Below are 18606 nucleotides of genomic sequence, written 5' to 3' on the forward strand. Positions count from 1 at the left end.
TGGCCTCTCCCGTTGCGGAGCACAGGCTCCGGACGCGCAGGCTCAGCGGCCATGGCTCACGGGCCCAGCCGCTCCGCGGCATGCGGGATCCTCCCAGACCAGGGCGCGAACCCGGCTCCCCTGCATCGGCAGGCTGACGCGCAACCACTGCGCCACCAGGGAAGCCCCTAGGGAAGCCCCTAGGGAAGCCCCTGAGCAACTCTTTTTAAGATCAGCCTAGAGGCTGTGTTGAGAGTAGACTCAAGTGGACACTTGAATGGACAAGTGCAGAGAGGGGAACAGACCAGGAAGCTTTGGTCATAATCCACGTGAGAGTGATGTGGTTTGGAGCAGGGTGCTAGCAAAAGAGGTGGTAAGAAGTGATTGGATTCTGGATATACTTTAAGATAGAACTGAGGAGATTTCATTCCCAAAGAATAAGTCTTAATAAAAAAGTAAAAGGCAAGAGGAAGCTCATCATTCTAATGACTTTATTCAGTAACAAAGTTAATTTTTCAAAGAATGTATTCAGTGATGGTTTCTTTTTAAGGAAAGAAGAAAAGACTGTTAAAGCAGGTAAAATGAAGTTTTAATTGCAGTGGAAGATGTATATATTCGGATTTATCCATAATTGATCCAGCTCTGAAAACAAGTACCTACTTTGCAAACCACCACACTTTTTCAAAGTTAAAAACAAAAATGATAAAATGAGTATAAGATGTGTAAATTACTTGCCCTACATAAGAAGATGGCTGACAAGTTATAAAGTTAAAGCATGATTCTAATTCCTGTTATACTTACTCTCTGATGACTTTATTTCTATATCTAATTCCTTCTGGGATCTAGAGAGTAATCTTTCCCTTTCTACTATAGGAAAATATACACGTTTGGAGAAAACACATAATTTGTCTGATTATCCTATATGTTCACTGTATCGCTATTGAAAGCTTTCTTGCAACAGTAAGGGAGGTGAGTGGGGGGAGCTTTGTAGTGTGACCAGAGACAAGGAAGAGGTAACAAATGAGATGAACACAGAGAATGTTAAAGACATTAACCTGGCTAAGGCCAGGGGATTGTGCAGTTAAATTAAATAGGTATGATAGGGCCCATTCTTAAGGAGTTTGATTGCTTTGCTTAATTGGTATATAGTTAATGTAATAGGTAAATGTTCTTTTGCGTTTTTCCCCCCTGAAGGAAACCTCAGTGAACACAGTTGGTTTTTAAATTCATGGTTTTAAATTTAAAGTATGAAAATTTTGGAGATTGTACGATTTCAGAAATTGAAATTGAACACACAGTTTGTTGGGTGAAGCTGATAAATACTTGAGACCTCCGTTAGGTCTAAGACCTCTGTTAGGAGCTGTTGAACAAAAGTCTTCCTTAGGAAGATCTGAGCCCTGGGAGTCAGTGCTCACTGCCTCCCTGATGTTACTTCACAACACAGAAACCTTCAGCAGCTGTCTTCCCATTTTCCAGCCTACTTTCCTGACCTTACTTCACTCTCCTCTTTCTTCCCAGTGTTCCCACCATGCCTTGATCACCCATCCCAGATCTTACCTTCTCCTGTCCTAATAATCCCACCCCCACCCAGTGGCCTCCCTACTCATATCTGTCCATTAGCTGCACTTTTCAAGTCATTTCAGCCTTTACCAGGGATCTCCCCTATGCTTAGGACATTGTTTTTTCATAACCTTTTGCTTGTTCGCCCCCCCACAAACCCCATTTTAATTTTTCTTTCTGTCTTGCGTCACTCTTTGTATATCTGTGTGTCTTGTCCCTTCCCCACCAGACTTCTTGATAACAGGATCTGTGTCTTATACTTCTTTGTACCTTCCTCAGGTAGTACAGTAGCACAACCTACTGCTGGTGCTGATTTTATTTTTATACATTTATTATCCTCTTCCCCCATACAAAGGTAGTATTTATACAAGGGCATAGATTATCATTTCCAAATATTCCTTCTGTGTTTTGAGAAATACACAAAACATAGTATTAGTATAATGTAGTCAGATGGATATGTCCATTACCGGTTTCTTAATCTCAGGCCTTCCAATATTTTTTTCCAGGTGGGCATACGACTGAGATCCTGAGGCTGCTTGAGAAGTTGTCCGATGCTTACTCTCCTAGACATTATATCATTGCTGACACTGATGAAATGAGTGCCCATAAAATAAATTCTTTTGAAGTAAATCGAGCTGATAGAAACCCCAGTGCTATGGTAAGTGGTAATTTCTACGTCTAAGAAAAGTTACAAGTTATGTATTGAATTTAATTTTCTCTAGAAACAATCTCATGACCCTTCAGTGCCCTGCTCACACAATGCAGTCAACTGTTTATTGCTGATGAAATATAGTTCTTTTACTACCCAAATATAAAAACTTCTTTAAAATAAATCTTCAAATAAAAATGGTTGCTTGATTTCTTATATTCTCTTCTATTATTTAAATAGAGAAAATTGTTTCTCAGTAATGCCAACTGTGAAAATTGTTTTATTTATACTTACATAAAGCATCCAGTTCACGTGCTTATTGGTTCTTCGTTAAAGTTCTTTATCAGTTACGTGTATTGATAATTTGATTTCTCTATTACTACTTCTTATTCTTCCAATCATATCTGTATCTGCCTTTAAAATTACTTCTCTGCTCCTGGTTGCTCACTTCGTTTTAGCATTATAGCAGAATTTGGGGTAAATTGAAAAAAGTGGAACTACTTAATCAGGATGGAAACTTGAGCTGTTCCTTGTTAGATCATCTCCATCCATCCCTCTCTCTGGTGCCTGCATGGCCACAGGGCTCCAACAGGTAGTTCAGGAGTGGACAGACGACCCAGCTCAGGCCACTCAAAGTGTTCCTCCAGGCTTTTTGGACTTGGGGACCCAGAAAATGAAAGTAGTCTTTCTTCAGGGGTTCAACTCTGTAAAAGAGAAAACTTGGAAGCTGCCAGCAGTCATGTTTTCACCTGCTGGCTAAAGGCAGACTGCAGCTAGAGAAAAGAATGAAGTTCATCCACAGGAAGAACAAGATGGGAAACCAGATGGTGACTCCTGCCTTCATTGACGCCAGAGCTGCTTCCATATGGGCCCTGTCTTGGTGGTTCTTATGTTTCTTGGAAATTAGGATCCACTAATATAACTCATCCTCCACTGACCTTTTAGTTAGTTAAAGCCTGCTTTAGTTACGTTTTGTTCACTTGTAAACATGATCCCTCAATAACGCACTACTAAATTGTGTTCTTGGAAAATCCACATCAAACAATCTTGGAGTGCTGTGATGACTATTCAGCTGTAGCGAAATAAATGGTATGTTTTTTCTTTGTGGGAGATGAGCCAAAATGCTTCATTTCTGTTTCAGGACTCAATACTGTATTAGTTTCCTAGGGCTACCGTAACAAAGTACTACACACAGGGTAGCTTGAAACAAGAGAAATTTATTCTTTAATGGTTCTGGAGGCTAGAAGTCCAAAATTAAGGTGTCAGCAAGGCCGTGTTCTCTCTGGAGGCTCTGGGGTGAATCCTTCCTCACCTCTCCCTAGCTTCTGATGGTGGCCAGCAGTCCTTGGCATTTTCTGGCTTGTGTCAGCAATACTCTCGTCTCTCCCTCCATTGTCACAGGGCCATTCCTGTGTCTGTCTTCACAGGCCCTTCTTATAAGGACACCAGTCATTGGATTTAGGGCCCACCCTATTCCAGTACGACCTCATCTTAGCTTGATTACATCTACAAGACCCTATTTCCAAATAAGGTCACTTTCATAGTTTCCAGATGGACATGACTTTTTGGAGGACACTATTCATCCCTATACAAATATATACACTGGACTATTTCAGGAAAAGCCTGTTTGACATAAAGCAAAACAAACTTTTTCCTTTTAGCAAGTGTGAAAGGAGAAAATAGTAGAGACTATTGAGTATGCCAATAATTGATCCTTTCAGTAATGGGTAAAACAGATAATAGTAGCTTCATTTTACAAATGAGATAAATGAGGCTCAGAGACAAAAAAAACTCAGCCAAGGCCCTGCCAGATATGTGGGACTTACCTAAATGTGTCTTCTCCAAAGCCTGCGCTTTTGCTGCACAGCCCACTCCGCCTCTTTTGTGTATTCTTTTACAATTCAAAACACTCAATGTGAACAGAATGCCTTGAGAATTCTCATCCAAGGCATCAGAGACTTAAAATGTCATTTAATCTCTTATCTTAGAGTATATATTAGAATTGGAGTGTTTATAGAAAATGGTAATTTTCTCACAAGAATAATGTAAAAAGTCTTATAATTTAGCAGTGGCATACACTACTAGAAAAAATATAAAGATCAAAGGATTACAAATTTCTTATTGTTTTTCAGCATACAGAGTGGGTATCTTTGTTTTTACCTAATTATTAGTGTGCGTGTTCTTTTCTTCTTTCTGAAATTGTACCCAATTTGGAGGCTCCAGTTTTAATTTAGCATACATATTGAATATTTCCCTCCAGGTCCATCACTGTATGTACTGTTTATTTGCTGAATTATGTCAGGATTTAGTGAAACATTTAGAAGATTGTTATGTGCTGTGGATCATGATGCTTTAGAACCCAGTAAGTTGGGTTTGATGCACTTTAGTAAGAAAGCCAAAGACTTCAATTTTATAAGTGCCATTATTTTTTTCTCGTTATCAAATTAACACCACAGTATAGGACTAAGCATCTCTGTTCGACCTCCTTCCTTTGTCGGTTACTTTCCTGCTGGGGCAGTGCAACCCCTGTTAGAGAAAAAACACTATCTCGTTCCTGAAATGGTCTGCTCATGCGTGAATCTAAAACTGGGGAGAGTTTCTGCAGAGATGCAGAAGAGAGCCATTGAGGGCAGTAGAAGGAACATGACTGTCGTCCTTTGTGTTGACCACCCCTATGAGCCACACTAGGCAGACAGGAGGCAGGACGGAGAGACACCTTCTGACCAAGCCTTAGAAAGGGAGGAATACACTTCTCGTGTCTCTCTACACTTCAGCTAAGGGGACTTGTACCCACAGCGTCCCTGACAGCTATCTTCCGTACCTTCCATGGAGCTCACCAGATTGGGGAGAGGAAGGGTCTGACTGAAGAAATCAATAGCGATCAATACATTTGCTGCAGAGACCATGTCAGCCAAGAATACTGAACACTCTAGACCTGCAGTGTCTAGTAGAGGAGCCACCAGTACTGGCCCAGCACCATTTATTGAATAGTCCTTTGCCCACCGATCCGCGATGCTTCCACCGTTAGATCAAGTTTCCATGTATGTATAGGTCTGTATCTGAGCTTTCTACTTTAACTGGTACATTTGTCTATCCTTGAGCTAATGTCAAGCTCTTTTATTCTTCAGAAGTATCTTTTTTTTTCCCACATAGGTTTTTAAATTAGCTTTGAAAAGTTCACAAAGAACTCTGTTGGAATTTTGGTTTGAATTGAATTGAATCTGTCCATCAGTTTCAGGAGAACTTACATCTCTTTGATGATATCTTCCTATCTGGAAACATAACCTCTCTCTCCATTACAGTATTTAGATCTCCTTTAATACTTTTCAGTAACATTTCTAATTTTCTTCATAAGAGTCTGGCATATCTTTTGTTGTGTTTATTTCTAGGTACCTTGTATTCTTTTATTATTGTTGTAAGTGGTATAACTTTTAATAATATTTCCTGTGTTGCAATATATAGAAATACAATTGATTTTTATAAAGTGATCTTATAAGAACCACCTGACTACACTCTAATCCTAATTTGTACACTTTCGTGTTATTAATGAAGATAATCTTATCATCTACAAGTAGTAATAATTGTGATTCTTTCTTTGTAATCCTTACATCTTTTAGTTCTTTTTTCACATTTTGTTATTAGAACTTCCGGAACGGTAATGAATAGGAACCGTGTAGTGCTCATCTTTGCATTCTTTCTGCTTTAAAAAATGTGTTGGGTTTTATTTTAAATAATATTTAGTTGTTGATTTTTATCAAATGTCTTTTCTGCATCTGAGATGATCTTATAGTTTTTCCAACTTTTTCTGTTTATATGGACAATTACATGGTTATGAACTAGTCTTGAATTCCTGGAATAAACCCAGTTTGTTCATGGTACATTGTATTTTAATGCATTGCTGGATTTGATTTGCAAACATATCATTTAGGATTTTTTTGTTTATGTTCATGACGGAGATTGCCCTGTATTTTTCCTTTCTCATGCTGTTCTTTAGTTTTGGTATCAAGGTTACACTAGTCTCATTATGTGAGTTGTAGGGTATACACAACTTTTTGCTCTTTGGGGGAATTTGTATAAGTACGGAATTAATTTTTTTAAGTTTCTTTTTCTTACAATATTATTAACTGCAGTCACCATGCTGTATTGCATCCCTATGACTTCTTTATTTTATAACTGCAAGCTTGCAGCTTTTGACCCCTTCACCTATTTCCCTCACCCCCAACGCCCCACCTCTGGTAACCACCAAATCTGTTCTCTTTATCTGTGATCTTGGGTTTTTTGTTTTCTGGTTTTTTAGATTCCACATATAAGTAAGATCATATTGTATTTGTCTTTCTCTGTCTGACTTATTTCACTTAGCATAATGCCCTCAAGGTCCATCAAGGTAGTCACAAAGGGCAAGATTTCCTTCTTTTTTAAGGCTGAATAATATTATATTGTGTGTGTGTGTGTATGTATGTATCAATCACATTATATTCAGTATTTATCCATTCATCCATTGGTAGACACTTAGGTTGTTTTCATGTTTTGCCTATTGTAAATAATGCTTCAATGAACTTGGGGTAGTGTATATCTTTTTGAGTTAGTGTTTTCATTTTCTTTGGATAAGCATCCAGAAGTGGAATTGCTGGATTATATAGTAGTTCTATTTTTAATTTTTTGAGGAACCTCCATACTGTTTTCCATAGTGACCACACCAACAGTGTACAAGCGTTCCCTTTTCTCCACATCCTTGCCAACACTTGTTATCTCTTGTTCATTGTGTGTGTGTGTGTGTGTGTGTGTGTGTGTGTACCACATCTTCTTTATCCATTCATCTGTTGATGGACACTTAGGTTGCCTCCATATGTTGGCAATTGTAAATAATGCTGCTATGAACATTGGGGTGCATGTATCTTTTTGACTTAGTGTTTTTGTTTTTTTCAGATATATACCCAGGAGTGGAATTGCTGGGTCATATAGTAGTTCTATTTTTAGTTTTTTGGGAAACCTCCATACTGTTTTCCACAGTAGCTGCACCAATATACTTTCCCACCAACAGTGTAGGAGAGTTCTTTTTTCTCCACATCCTCACCAACAAATGTTATTTGTGTTCTTTTTGATGATAGCCATTCTGACAGGTGTGAGGGGATATCTTATTGTGATTTTGATTTGCATTTCCCTCATGATTAACAATGTTGAGCATCTTTTGATGTGCCTGTTGGCCATCTGATGTCTTCTTTGGAAAAATGTCTATTCAGGCCTTCTGCCCATTTTTTAATCAGGTTGTTGGACTTTCTTTTTGATGTTGTTATATGAGCTCTTTATATATTTTAGATATTAACCCCCCCCTTTTTTTTTTTTTTTTTTTTTGCGGTACATGGGCCTCTCACTGTTGTGGCCTCTCCCGTTGCAGAGCACAGGCTCCGGATGTGCAGGCTCAGCGGCCATGGCTCACGGGCCCAGCCACTCCGCGACATGTGGGATCTTCCCGGACCGGGGCACGAACCCGTGTCCCCTGCATCAGCAGGTGGACTCTCAACCACTGCGCCACCAGGGAAGCCCTAACCTCTTATTAATCATATCATTTGCAAATATTTTCTCCCATTCAGTAGGTTGCCTTTTCATTTTGTTGATGGTTTCTTCCGATGTGCAAAAGCTTTTAAGTTTAATTAGGTTCCATTAGTTTATTTTTGCTTTTGTTTCCATTGCTTTAGGATCCAAAAAATAGTGCTACAATTTATGTTGGAGTCTTCTGCCTATGTTTTCTTCCAGGAGTTTTATGGTTTCTGGTCTTACATTTAGGTCTTTAATCCGTTTTGAGTTTACTTTTTCTGCGTGGTGTTAGAGAATGTTCTAATTTCATTCTTTTACATGTAGCTGTCCAGTTTTCCCTGTGCCACTTATTTAAGATACTGTCTTTCCTCCATTGTGTGTTCTTGCCTCCTTTGTCCTAGATTATTTGACCATAAGTGCATGGGTTTATTTCTGGGATCTCTGTTCTGTTCCATCGATCTGTGTGTCTGTTTTTGTGCCAGTACCATACTCTTTTGATTACTCTAGCTTCGGGGTGTAGTCTGAAGTCAGGAAGCATGATTACCCCAGCTGTGTTCTTTTTTTCTCAAGATTGTTTTGGCTATTTGGAGTCTTTTGTGTTTCCATACAAATTTTAAAATTATTTGTTCTAGTTCTGTGAAAAACGCTTTTGGTATTTTGATAGATATTACATTGAACCTGTAGATTGCCTTGGGTAACATGGTCATTTTAAGATTATTAGTTCTTCTGGTCTATGAACATGGTATATCTTTCCATCTGTTTGTGTCATCTTCAATTTCTTTCATCAGTGTCTTATAATTTTCCAAGTACAGCTCTTTTACCTCCTTAGGTAGATTTATTCCTAGGTATTTTATTCTTTTTGATGCAATTGTAAATGAGATTGTTTCCTTAATTTCTCTTTCTGATAGTTCATTGTTAGTGTATAGAAATGCAGCAGATTTTTGTATATTAATTTTGTATCCTGCAATTTTAGCAGGTTCATTGATGAGCTCTAGTAGATTTTTGGTGGTGTCATTAGGATTTTTTAATGTATCATGTCATCTACAAAGTGACAGTTTTATGTCTTCATTTCCAATTTGGATTCCTTTTATTTCTTTTTCTTCTCTGGCTGTGGATATGATTTCCAATACTATGTTGAATAAAAGTGGTGAGAGTGGGCATTCTTGTCTTGTTCCTAATCTTAAAAGAAATGCTTTCAGCTTTTCACCATTGAATATGATCTTAGCTGTGGACTTGTCATATATGGCCTTTATTATGTTGAAGTATGTTCTCTCTGTGCCCACTTTCTGGAGAGTTTTTATTGTAAATGGATGTTGAAGTTTATGAAAAGGTTTTTTCTGCATCTGTTGAGATGATTGTATGGTTTTTATGCTTCAGTTTGTTAATGTGGTGTATCACATTTATTTATTTGTGGATATTGAAAAATCGTTTCATCCCTGGGATAAATTCCACTTGATTGTGGGGTATGATCCTTTTAATGTACTGTTGAAGTCGGTTTGCTAGTATTTTGTTGAGGATTTTTGCATCTATGTTCATCAGTGATATTGACCTGTAATTTTCTTTTTTGTAATATCTCTGTCTGGTTTTGGTGTCAGGATGATGATGACTTCATAGAATGAGTTTGGATGTGTTCCTTTCTCTGCAGTTTTTTGGAATAGTTTGAGAAGGATAGGTGTTGACTCTTCTCTAAATGCTCAGTGGAATTCACCTGTGAAGCCTTCTGGTCCTGGACTTTTGTTTTTTGGGAGGTATTTTTATTATTGATTCAATTTCATTACTGGTAATTGGGCTGTTCATATTTGTATTTCTTCCTGATTCAGTCTTGAAAGATTATGTATTTTTAGGAATTTGTCCATTTCTTCTAGGTTGTCCATTTTACTGGTATATAGTTGTTCATAGTAGTCTCTTATGATCCTTTATATTTCTGTGGAGTCAGCGTAACTTCGTTTTTATTTCTGATTTTATTGATTTGGGCCCACTTTCTTTTTTTCTAATGAGTCTGACTAAAGGTTTATCAATTTTGTTTATCTTTTCAAAGAACCCCCTTAGTTTCATTGATCTTTTCTATTGTCTTTTAGTCTGTTTTTCATTTACTTCTGCTCTGATCTTTATGATTTCCTTTTTCTACTAGCTTTGGGTTTTGTTTTTCTAACTCCCTTAGGTATAAGGTTAGATTTTTTATTTGAGATTTTTCTTGTTTGCTGAGGTAAGCTTGTATTGCTGTAAATGTTCCTCTTAGAACTGTTTTTGCTGCATCCCATAGATTTTGGATCATTGTGTTTTCATTTTCATTTGTCTCCAGGTATTTTTTTATTTCCTCTTTGATTTCTTCAGTGATCCATTGGTTGTTTCATAGCATAATGTTTAGCCTCCATGTGTCTGTGTGTTTTGCAGTTTTTTTCTTGTAGTTGATTTTTAGTCTCATAGCATTGTGGTCAGAAAAGATGCTTGATATGGTTCCAGTTTTCTTAAATTTACCAAGGCTTGTTTTGTAGCAAACCATGTAATACATCCTGGAAAATGTTTCATGTACACTTGAAAAGAATGTGTATTCTGCTGCTCTTGGATGGAATGTTCTATATATAACTATTAAGTCCATTAGCTCTGTGTGTCATTTAATGCTAGTGTTTCCTTATTGATCTTGTCTGGATGATCTGTTCATTGATGTGAGTGAGGGGTTAAAGTCCCTTACTGTTATTGTTACTGTTGATTTCTCCCTTTGTGTCTGTTAATATTTGCTTTATGTATTTAGGTGTGCCTATGTTGGGTGCATATGTACTTACAATTATTATATCTTCTTCTTGGGTCGCTCCCTTGATCATTATGTCATGCCCTTCTTTGTCTCTTGTAACAGTCTTTATTTCAAAATCTATTTTGTCTGCTATAAGTATTGCTACTCCAGCTTTCTTTTGATTTCCATTTTCATGGAATACCTTTTTCCATTCCCTCAGTTTCAGTCTGTGTGTATCTTTAGATCTTAAGTGAGTCTCTTGTATGGGTCTTGTTTTTGTATTCATTTGGCCACTCTGTGTCTTTGATTGGCGCATTTAGTCCACTTACATTTAAAGTAATTATTGATATGTATGTTCTTATTGCCATTTTGTTCATTGTTTTGGGGTTCTTTTTGTAGGTCTTTCTTGTTCCTTTCTTCTTCTTTTGTCCTCTTGTGATTTGATGATTATCTTTAGTATTAGTTTTGGATTCTTTTTTCTTTTGTATGTGATATATATGATTATGATTGTGATACGATTGTTTTAAGTTGCTGATCTCTTAATTTCAAATGCATTTTAGCAACTCTGCATTTGTACTCTCCTCCCCTCATGATTACTGTTTTTGATATCATATTTTACAAATAATTGTTTTGTGTATCCCTTAACTGCTTATTGTGGATATAGATGGTTTTACTACTTTTGTCTTTTAACCTTCCTGCTAGCTTTGTGCATAGATAATTTCCTACCTTTACTGTATGTTTCCTTTTACTGATGAGCTTTTTCCATTCATATTTTCATGTTTCTAGTTGTGACCTTTTCTTTTTTGCCTAGAGAAGTTCCTTTAACATTTCTTGTATAGCTAGTTTGGTGGTGCATTTTAACAATATTAATTTTTCTAATCCATGAGCACAGAATATCTTTCCATTTATTAATGTCTTCTATAATTTCTTTCATCAGTGTCTTATAGTTTTCAGTGTGCAAGTCTTTCACCTCCTTGGCTAAATTTATTCCTAGGTATTTTATTCTTTTTGATGCAGTTGTAAATGGTATTGTTTTCTTAATTTCTCTTTCTGATAATTTGTTAAAAGTGTGTAGAAATGCAACAGGTTTTGCCTGTTGAATACAACAGGTTTTTGCCTGTTGATTTTGTATCCTCCAACTTTACTGAATGTGTCTGTTAGTTCTAACAGTTTTTTTGGTGTAGTGTTTAGGGTTTTCTATGTATAATATCATGTCATTTACAAATAGTGACAATTTACTTCTTCCTTTACAATATTAAGTTTTGTATAACTTGTCTATAACACCACCTGACCCTGATGTGTTCTTTTTGTTATGGTTATAGGACTTTGCAGGATTTCTGTTTCTTTTTAAATCAGTATAACTTAAGATATTTTTCTAGGAACATATTTAATTTTGGTAACCTTTCAAACGTATCAGCATTAATATTTTCATAATATTCTCTTACTTTTTTTTGTAATCTGTGCTGTAGTGTTTGTGTGGTATGTCTTTTTCCATCTCTTTTGACTTTTGTTTGTCATTATGTTTTAACTATGTCTTTTATAAATGACATAAAGCACAATTTTAAAATTCAAAACTGAGAATCATTGTCTTTTAACAAGCATGTTTGTTATCTGTACATTTATTTTGATTACTAATATATTAGATTTATTTCTACTATTTTATTTGATTCTTTCTATTTACCATACTTTTCTTCAAATTTTTTTTTCCTTTTCTGTCTTCTTTTTGGATTAATTGAGCTTTCATTGTCCTCCCTTTCCCCCTTCTCCTAGAATGGAAATTATTCTCTTATCTTAGCCATTTTCCTTAAACTGTTAACATGGATATCCACCTTAAAGTCAAAAACTTAATATCTCCAGCCTCCTTCTGAAAAAAAAAAGCTTTTAGAATGTTTTAACTGTGAGGACCTCCTCCCATAATATTATTTTATTGTTTAGTGTTTTGGTTCTACCTTGTTTTTATTCCACTTAAATTACTTATTACTATTATTGTTTTATGCAGCTAGTAATTATTTAGATTTATGTAGTATTTTCTTTCCTTACCCTTACTACTTCTTTCTTTTGGATCCAATGTCTTTTTTCCAGAAATATATATTTTACTAGTTCTTTCATGGAAGGTCTGTAAGTGATTTATTCTTTCCATGTTTTTTGTTTGCCTGAAAATATGTTTTTGTTTAGCCCTCCTTTGACTGCATTCTGCATTTAGAATTCTAGTTTGAATTTTTTCCTTCGTAATTGTGAATTTAACATTTATTCATTTTTTTAAAACAAGTATTTATTGAATTCCCACTGGTGCTAGTGATACAGTAGTGAATAGAATACAAATATCTCTGCCCTTGTGGTGACTATATTCCCATGGGGGGATAATAAGCAAGATAATTAAGTAAAATGTATAATATGTTAATGATAAATGTTGAGGAGAGGAGTAGAGTAGGGAAAGGGAATGGAGAGTATTGGGGAGTTGAAGGGAGGTTGCAGTTTTGGGTAGAGTGGCTGGGAAAGGTGACATTTGAACAAAGACTTGAAGAAGGTGAGCTGTAAAGCAAACTGAGGGAAGAGAATTCTTGAAGAGGAAGCAATAACTGCAACGAAGGGCCCTGAGGTGGGGCTGTGCCTGGCATGTTTATAGAATAGCAAGGAGATCAGTGTGGCCAAAGCAAAGTAAGCGAGAGAAAGCTGAGTAGGTTATGAGGCCATGGAGGTCAAAGTGAGGATAATGGGGTCAGATTTTTTAAGAACTTTTGGTCCATTTTTAGTCTTAGATTTTTTCCCCATGAGTGATGTGGGGAACCATTGGGAGGGTTTAGGTGGGGGAGTGATAATGATCTGACTTATATTTTAATAGGATCATTTTGGCTGCTGAATAAACTCAAAGGGAGAAGGGCAGAGCAAGGAAAGGAGTTTGGGAGCTATTGCAGTAATTCAGGTGAGAGACCAACATGGCTTGGACCAGGATGGCAACAGTGGATGCGTTGGGAAGTAGTGAGATTCTGGACATATTTTGAAGGAAGAACTAATAGGATTTCCTGTCAGATAAGGTGTGAGGTGTGGGGGGAAAAATGAGGAGTGAAGAATGACATCCAGATTTTTGGCCTAAGCTACCAGGAAAATGGAGTTGCCATTCATTTACACAAGGAAGATTATATGAGGGAGCAGGAGGGCTAATGTGGGATGTCTGTAACCATATAAACAAGGATGTTGACTGTGCAGTTGATTATATGAGTCTGAAGTTGAGGAGGGAGGCTGGTCTGGAATATGAATTTTGGAGTCATCTGTGTTTAAATGGTAGTACTTAAAAGAGGAAACTGTGAGATCACCCAGGGATTGAATGTAGTTAGGAAATAGAAGACGACTGAGAGCTGAGCCCAAAGCACTCTAGCTTTCAGGTATAGAGGAGCTGTTACTGTCATGGAGATATCGACTGCCAATTTATTGTTCCTCTGTATGCCTCTCCTCCAGAACTGGGGGGGTGGCGGGGGAGCACTCAAACTCCAGCTGTAGGTTTCTGGCATCATTGTCTTCCTCCCAAACCTCAGTGTTACAGGCTGTCTGCTGCTGTTTCATTTTCCTCTTGTTTCTGGCAAGTAGGGATTTCCCTTCTTTCCAGTTCAGTAAAATAGTATTTCAATATATATCTTACAGAATTTTAATCCATTTATAGAAGGAGGGTTTGGGCGTTGGTTTAAGTCAGAGTTTTATCGTATCCTCTGTTTAGATGCCTATTCTGCACTATTTGTGTAAATAGCACCCCCTACCCACCCAATTTTCCTCTTTTTTATTTATTTATTTTTAATTAAAAATTTTTTTAAATTCATTTTTGGCTGTGTTGGGTCTTCGTTGCTGCACGCAGACTTTCTCTAGTTGTGGTGAGCGGGCACTACTCTTCGTTGCAGTGCGCGGGCTTCTCATTGCAGTGGCTCCTCTTGTTGCAGAGCATGGGCCCTAGAGCGCATGGGCTTCAGTAGTTGCAGCACGTGGGCTCAGTAGTCGTGGCTCGCAGGCTCTAGAGCGAAGGCTCAGTAGTTGTGGCACACGGGCTTAGTTGCTCCGTGGCATGTGGGATCTTCCTGGACCAGGGATTGAACCCGTGTCCCCTGCATTAGCAGGCAGATTCTTAACCACTGCACCACCAGGGGAGTCCCGCCTCACTTTTTAAAATCTGGTGTAACTGTACCAACTGCAGTTTCCTAGCTGTAGATAATACTCCTGTGGTTAAAGACCCTGACCATCTCTTTATAGTTAGATTTTTTCAGACCTCTTAAGTAAACCCAGATACTCTATACCACTTTAAAGCATTATCAGTAATTGTACTCTGTGCCTGGGCAAGGTTTTTCATCCATATCTCTCAGAGCACTTTAGGAATAAAAGTACATCAGTTCCCACTTGGTTCTGTTAGAAAGCCAAAACCCACATTTTCAGCACAAGCCTGCTCTTCCAAAAACATAAAGAAGACTTTCCCAGAAGTCAGAAGATACAAATGACCCATTGTTAATCATTTGGAGTTGCCCAAGTAGCATAGGAATTTTCTATTGTTTGGTGAATAACTTATTCTGATATGGAATTAGTTAATTTCTAAATGTTTTTGCTAGTTTGTAGAAAAATATTTAAATGTTCATATTTGTCTATTTGTGCTAGATATAAATATACAGCAGATTTTAAAGCTAAATATTAAATTAATGTAATCTTACTAATTGAATGGTAGAGATGACCTACTTTTGTAGCAGAAACTTCATTCACATTCCTCCTAATTCCTTTGATTCGGTGTATTCTTATAATTATATTTAAAATCTTTAGGTACATAATTCATCTTATTTGTAGTTACACAAGAGTGAAGAGAAATAGTTATTCCTGGTGCACTTTCTAACTCCTCTATAGACTATGTATCTCTAAGTAGTTTAACTAGCTTTTTAAGAGAAACAGGCATCTCTGGGGAGAAACATCTCGATCCCACTCAAATAAAGCAAGTGAGATTAGAAAGGTGAGGGACAGAAAGCTAAGCGAAACAAAAAACAAGCGAATGTTTAGCTGTGAAATTACCTATATGAAAAAAATATCTTGAAATGCCGACTAAAGAAAATGTAATTTCCCCTGGGATTAGCTCTAAAGAGTAGCTAAAGTAATATCTTTCAGAAAAATTGGATAGTAACCTTTTCAAATAGAACCAATTACCAGAGCTATATTAAATGACAGTAAGTGAAAAATCTCACCAGAGCTTTCTTCCTGGAAAGCAGTAGTCCGCTTGTTGGCCTGTGTTTCAGCAGGGACGTCCACCCCTTCGACACACAGGGGGAAATGAGGCTCAGGGCATTGCACTGTAGATTCTGGTTCATCCTTTATTTGCTTCTCTGTCTGCACCTCATTTGTTAACCACCTCGCTTGACAACCCTTACTCCTGGTGACTTCTGTTAGAGCATGAGTTGGCACCTTCAGATCATATCACTAAAGAAAAGAGTTCAGTGACATTTGAATAAAACATTTTAAAAATGCACATAAAAATTAGAGTGGGCTTTTTTCATCTATAAAACAATAGAAGTTGTGAAAACTGAATTGAAGGGTTAAAAATTAGAGCCAACATTCTTTACTTTTGGGTCACTTAACTAGAGTTCTCACTCCTCTATAATTAAGCTTATAATGTTTCACCAAGAAAGATTATTTATTTGTTTATTTAGTCAAAAAATATTAAATGAGTACCAGTTCTGTACAGACACTACGTTTATGTGGATATTTCAGCAAATGTTTGTTGAATATGCCCAAGAATATCTGCCTCAGGACTGTAAGTGGTTATTTTTGTTTCATTATGCTTTTCTTTCCAAAATTTGTTTATTTGTTTCTTAATTGAAAAACTGTATACAGCAAAGAAGCATATAAAGTAAAAAATGGGAGTTTCCTATAACCACTCCAACCCACTCTGTGGAGGGAAACACTGTACCAGCTTTAGTCATACCCTGCTTGTATCACTTTTTTTCTCCTGCTGTATATACATGTAATTATAACAAAATATTATGACATTACATGTACGTATATACACATAAGTACATAAACAGCATTGAGGGAGCAGAGTATGGCTAATTTATAAATCACACCCTATATATTGCTTTCAGCTTTTTTGCATTTAACTTTATACCTTCATAGTTTTCCATGTTGGTACTTGTAGGTCTACCTTGTACTTTTTTTTTTTTTTTTTGCGGTTCGTGGGCCTCTCACTGTTGTGGCCTCTCCTGTTGTGGAGCACAGGCTCTGGACGCGCAGGCTCAGCGGCCATGGCTCACGGGCCTAGCTGCTCCGCGGCATGTGGGATCTTCCCGGACCAGGGCATGAACCCGTGTTCCCTGCATCGGCAGGTGGACTCTCAACCACTGCACCACCAGGGAAGCCCTACCTTGTACTTTTTAATGATTAGATAGTAGACTGTAGTGTTGATGTACCTTTTCCCTATTGCTGTTTTCACTTTTTCACTGAATACTGCAGTAAACATTTTTGTACTTATGTTATATACAGTCTGCAAGTATTCTTATAACTTTCCAAATTTTCTACAAATGTGGGTGTGATGTTGATTAGAAGAAAAATTAAAAACGAAAAGCCTAAATTAAGTACCTTGCTGACCTGAAAGGGCATGTCACCCCATTGGCACTATAGCATTCTGGTAGTATGTTGATTGAATTCCTGTTTTGAGGTAAATGCAATAAACATGAAAAAGTATCCCGTGGAGTAGAGCCTAGTGTAATAGATATCCCAAACTCTTGTTGTTATGGTCACTAAATAAAACCTTCCATGTGCTCTATTCATATTTTTCAGTAATTTGCTCAGGCCAGCAATACTGAATGAATGTTATATGCAAACCCTACATGTGCTGCAGTTGCTTTGGTCTCTAGTCTTCTTGTTGGCATCACATTCATATTCATGACTGCTCACATTTATCATTCTAAAACACTGCATTGTGCAAATAACCTGTTATTCTAACATTTTAAATGATTTCCTTAATATGAAAAAGTGTGTTTGGAGCCAAAAGCCAATGTCCATTTGAGGCATTCTTTCTCCCTAGAATCAGAACCCAAAATAAGAATACCTGGCATTAGTCATCGATTTTTTGATTCAACCCTCCACGTAAGATGAAATATTGAAAAATATTGAAAAAGAAGAAATAAAGTCACATATTCTATAAAGTATATCTCGAAACAAAAAATTCAACTTAAAGACTACCAAATAAGACAAGTTCAGGAAGGTGTCGTGTGAACGGAATATGCAAAGATTAGTAATGTTCTTATATGCCAGTAACTATAAGAAAATATCATGAGAAAAGATCCCTTAAATATTAAACACTGGGAGAGAGGGCAGACAGCAGCAGCAAGAAGAACTACAATCCTGCAGCCTGTGGAACAAAAACCACATTCAAAGAAAGACAGACAAGATGAAAAGGCAGAGGGCTATGTACCAGATGAAGGAACAAGATAAAACCCCAGAAAAACAACTAAATGAAATGGAGATAGGCAACCTTCCAGAAAAAGAATTCAGAATAATGATAGTGAAGATGATCCAGGATCTTAGAAAAAGAATGGAGACAAAGATCAAGACAATGCAAGAAATCTGTAACAAAGACCCAGAAGAATTAAAGAACAAAAAACAGAGATGAAAAAGAGAGAAAGGACCAGAGAAAATATTTGAAGAGATTATAGTAAAAAACTTCCCTAACATGGGAAAGCAAATAGCCACCCAGGTCCAGAAAATGCAGAGAGTCCCATACAGTATAAACCCAAGGAGAAACACACCAAGACACATAGTAATCAAATTGGCAAAAAGTAAAGACAAAGAAAAATTATTGAAAGCAGTAAGGGAAAAACGACAAATAACATACAAGGGAACTCCCATAAGGTTAACAGCTGATTTCTCAGCAGAAACTCTACAAGCCAGAAGGGAGTGGCATGATATACTTAAAGTGATGAAAGGGAAGAACCTACAACCAAGATTACTCTACCCGCCAAGGATCTCATTCAGACTCCATGGAGAAATCAAAAGCTTTACAGACAAGCAAAAGCTAAGAGAATTCAGCACCACCAAACCAGCTCTACAACAAATGCTAAAGGAACTTCTCTAAGTGGGAAACACAAGAGAAGAAAAGGACCTACAAAAACAAACCCAAAACAATTAAGAAAATGGT

General features: G+C 37.1%; 1 protein-coding gene across 1 annotated transcript in view; it reads left to right on the forward strand.

The window, feature by feature from the left end:
* Positions 1-18606, forward strand: part of ALG14 (ALG14 UDP-N-acetylglucosaminyltransferase subunit) — a 114177-nt gene that overhangs the window by 2107 nt on the left and 93464 nt on the right. Inside the window, exon 2 of the mRNA XM_024119864.3 lies at positions 2046-2197. Within this exon, the coding sequence (XP_023975632.1) occupies positions 2046-2197 (152 nt within the window). The remainder of the gene's footprint in view (positions 1-2045; positions 2198-18606) is intronic.

This window comes from Physeter macrocephalus, chromosome 4 (assembly GCF_002837175.3).
Source record: "Physeter macrocephalus isolate SW-GA chromosome 4, ASM283717v5, whole genome shotgun sequence".
NCBI lineage: Eukaryota > Metazoa > Chordata > Mammalia > Artiodactyla > Physeteridae > Physeter > Physeter macrocephalus.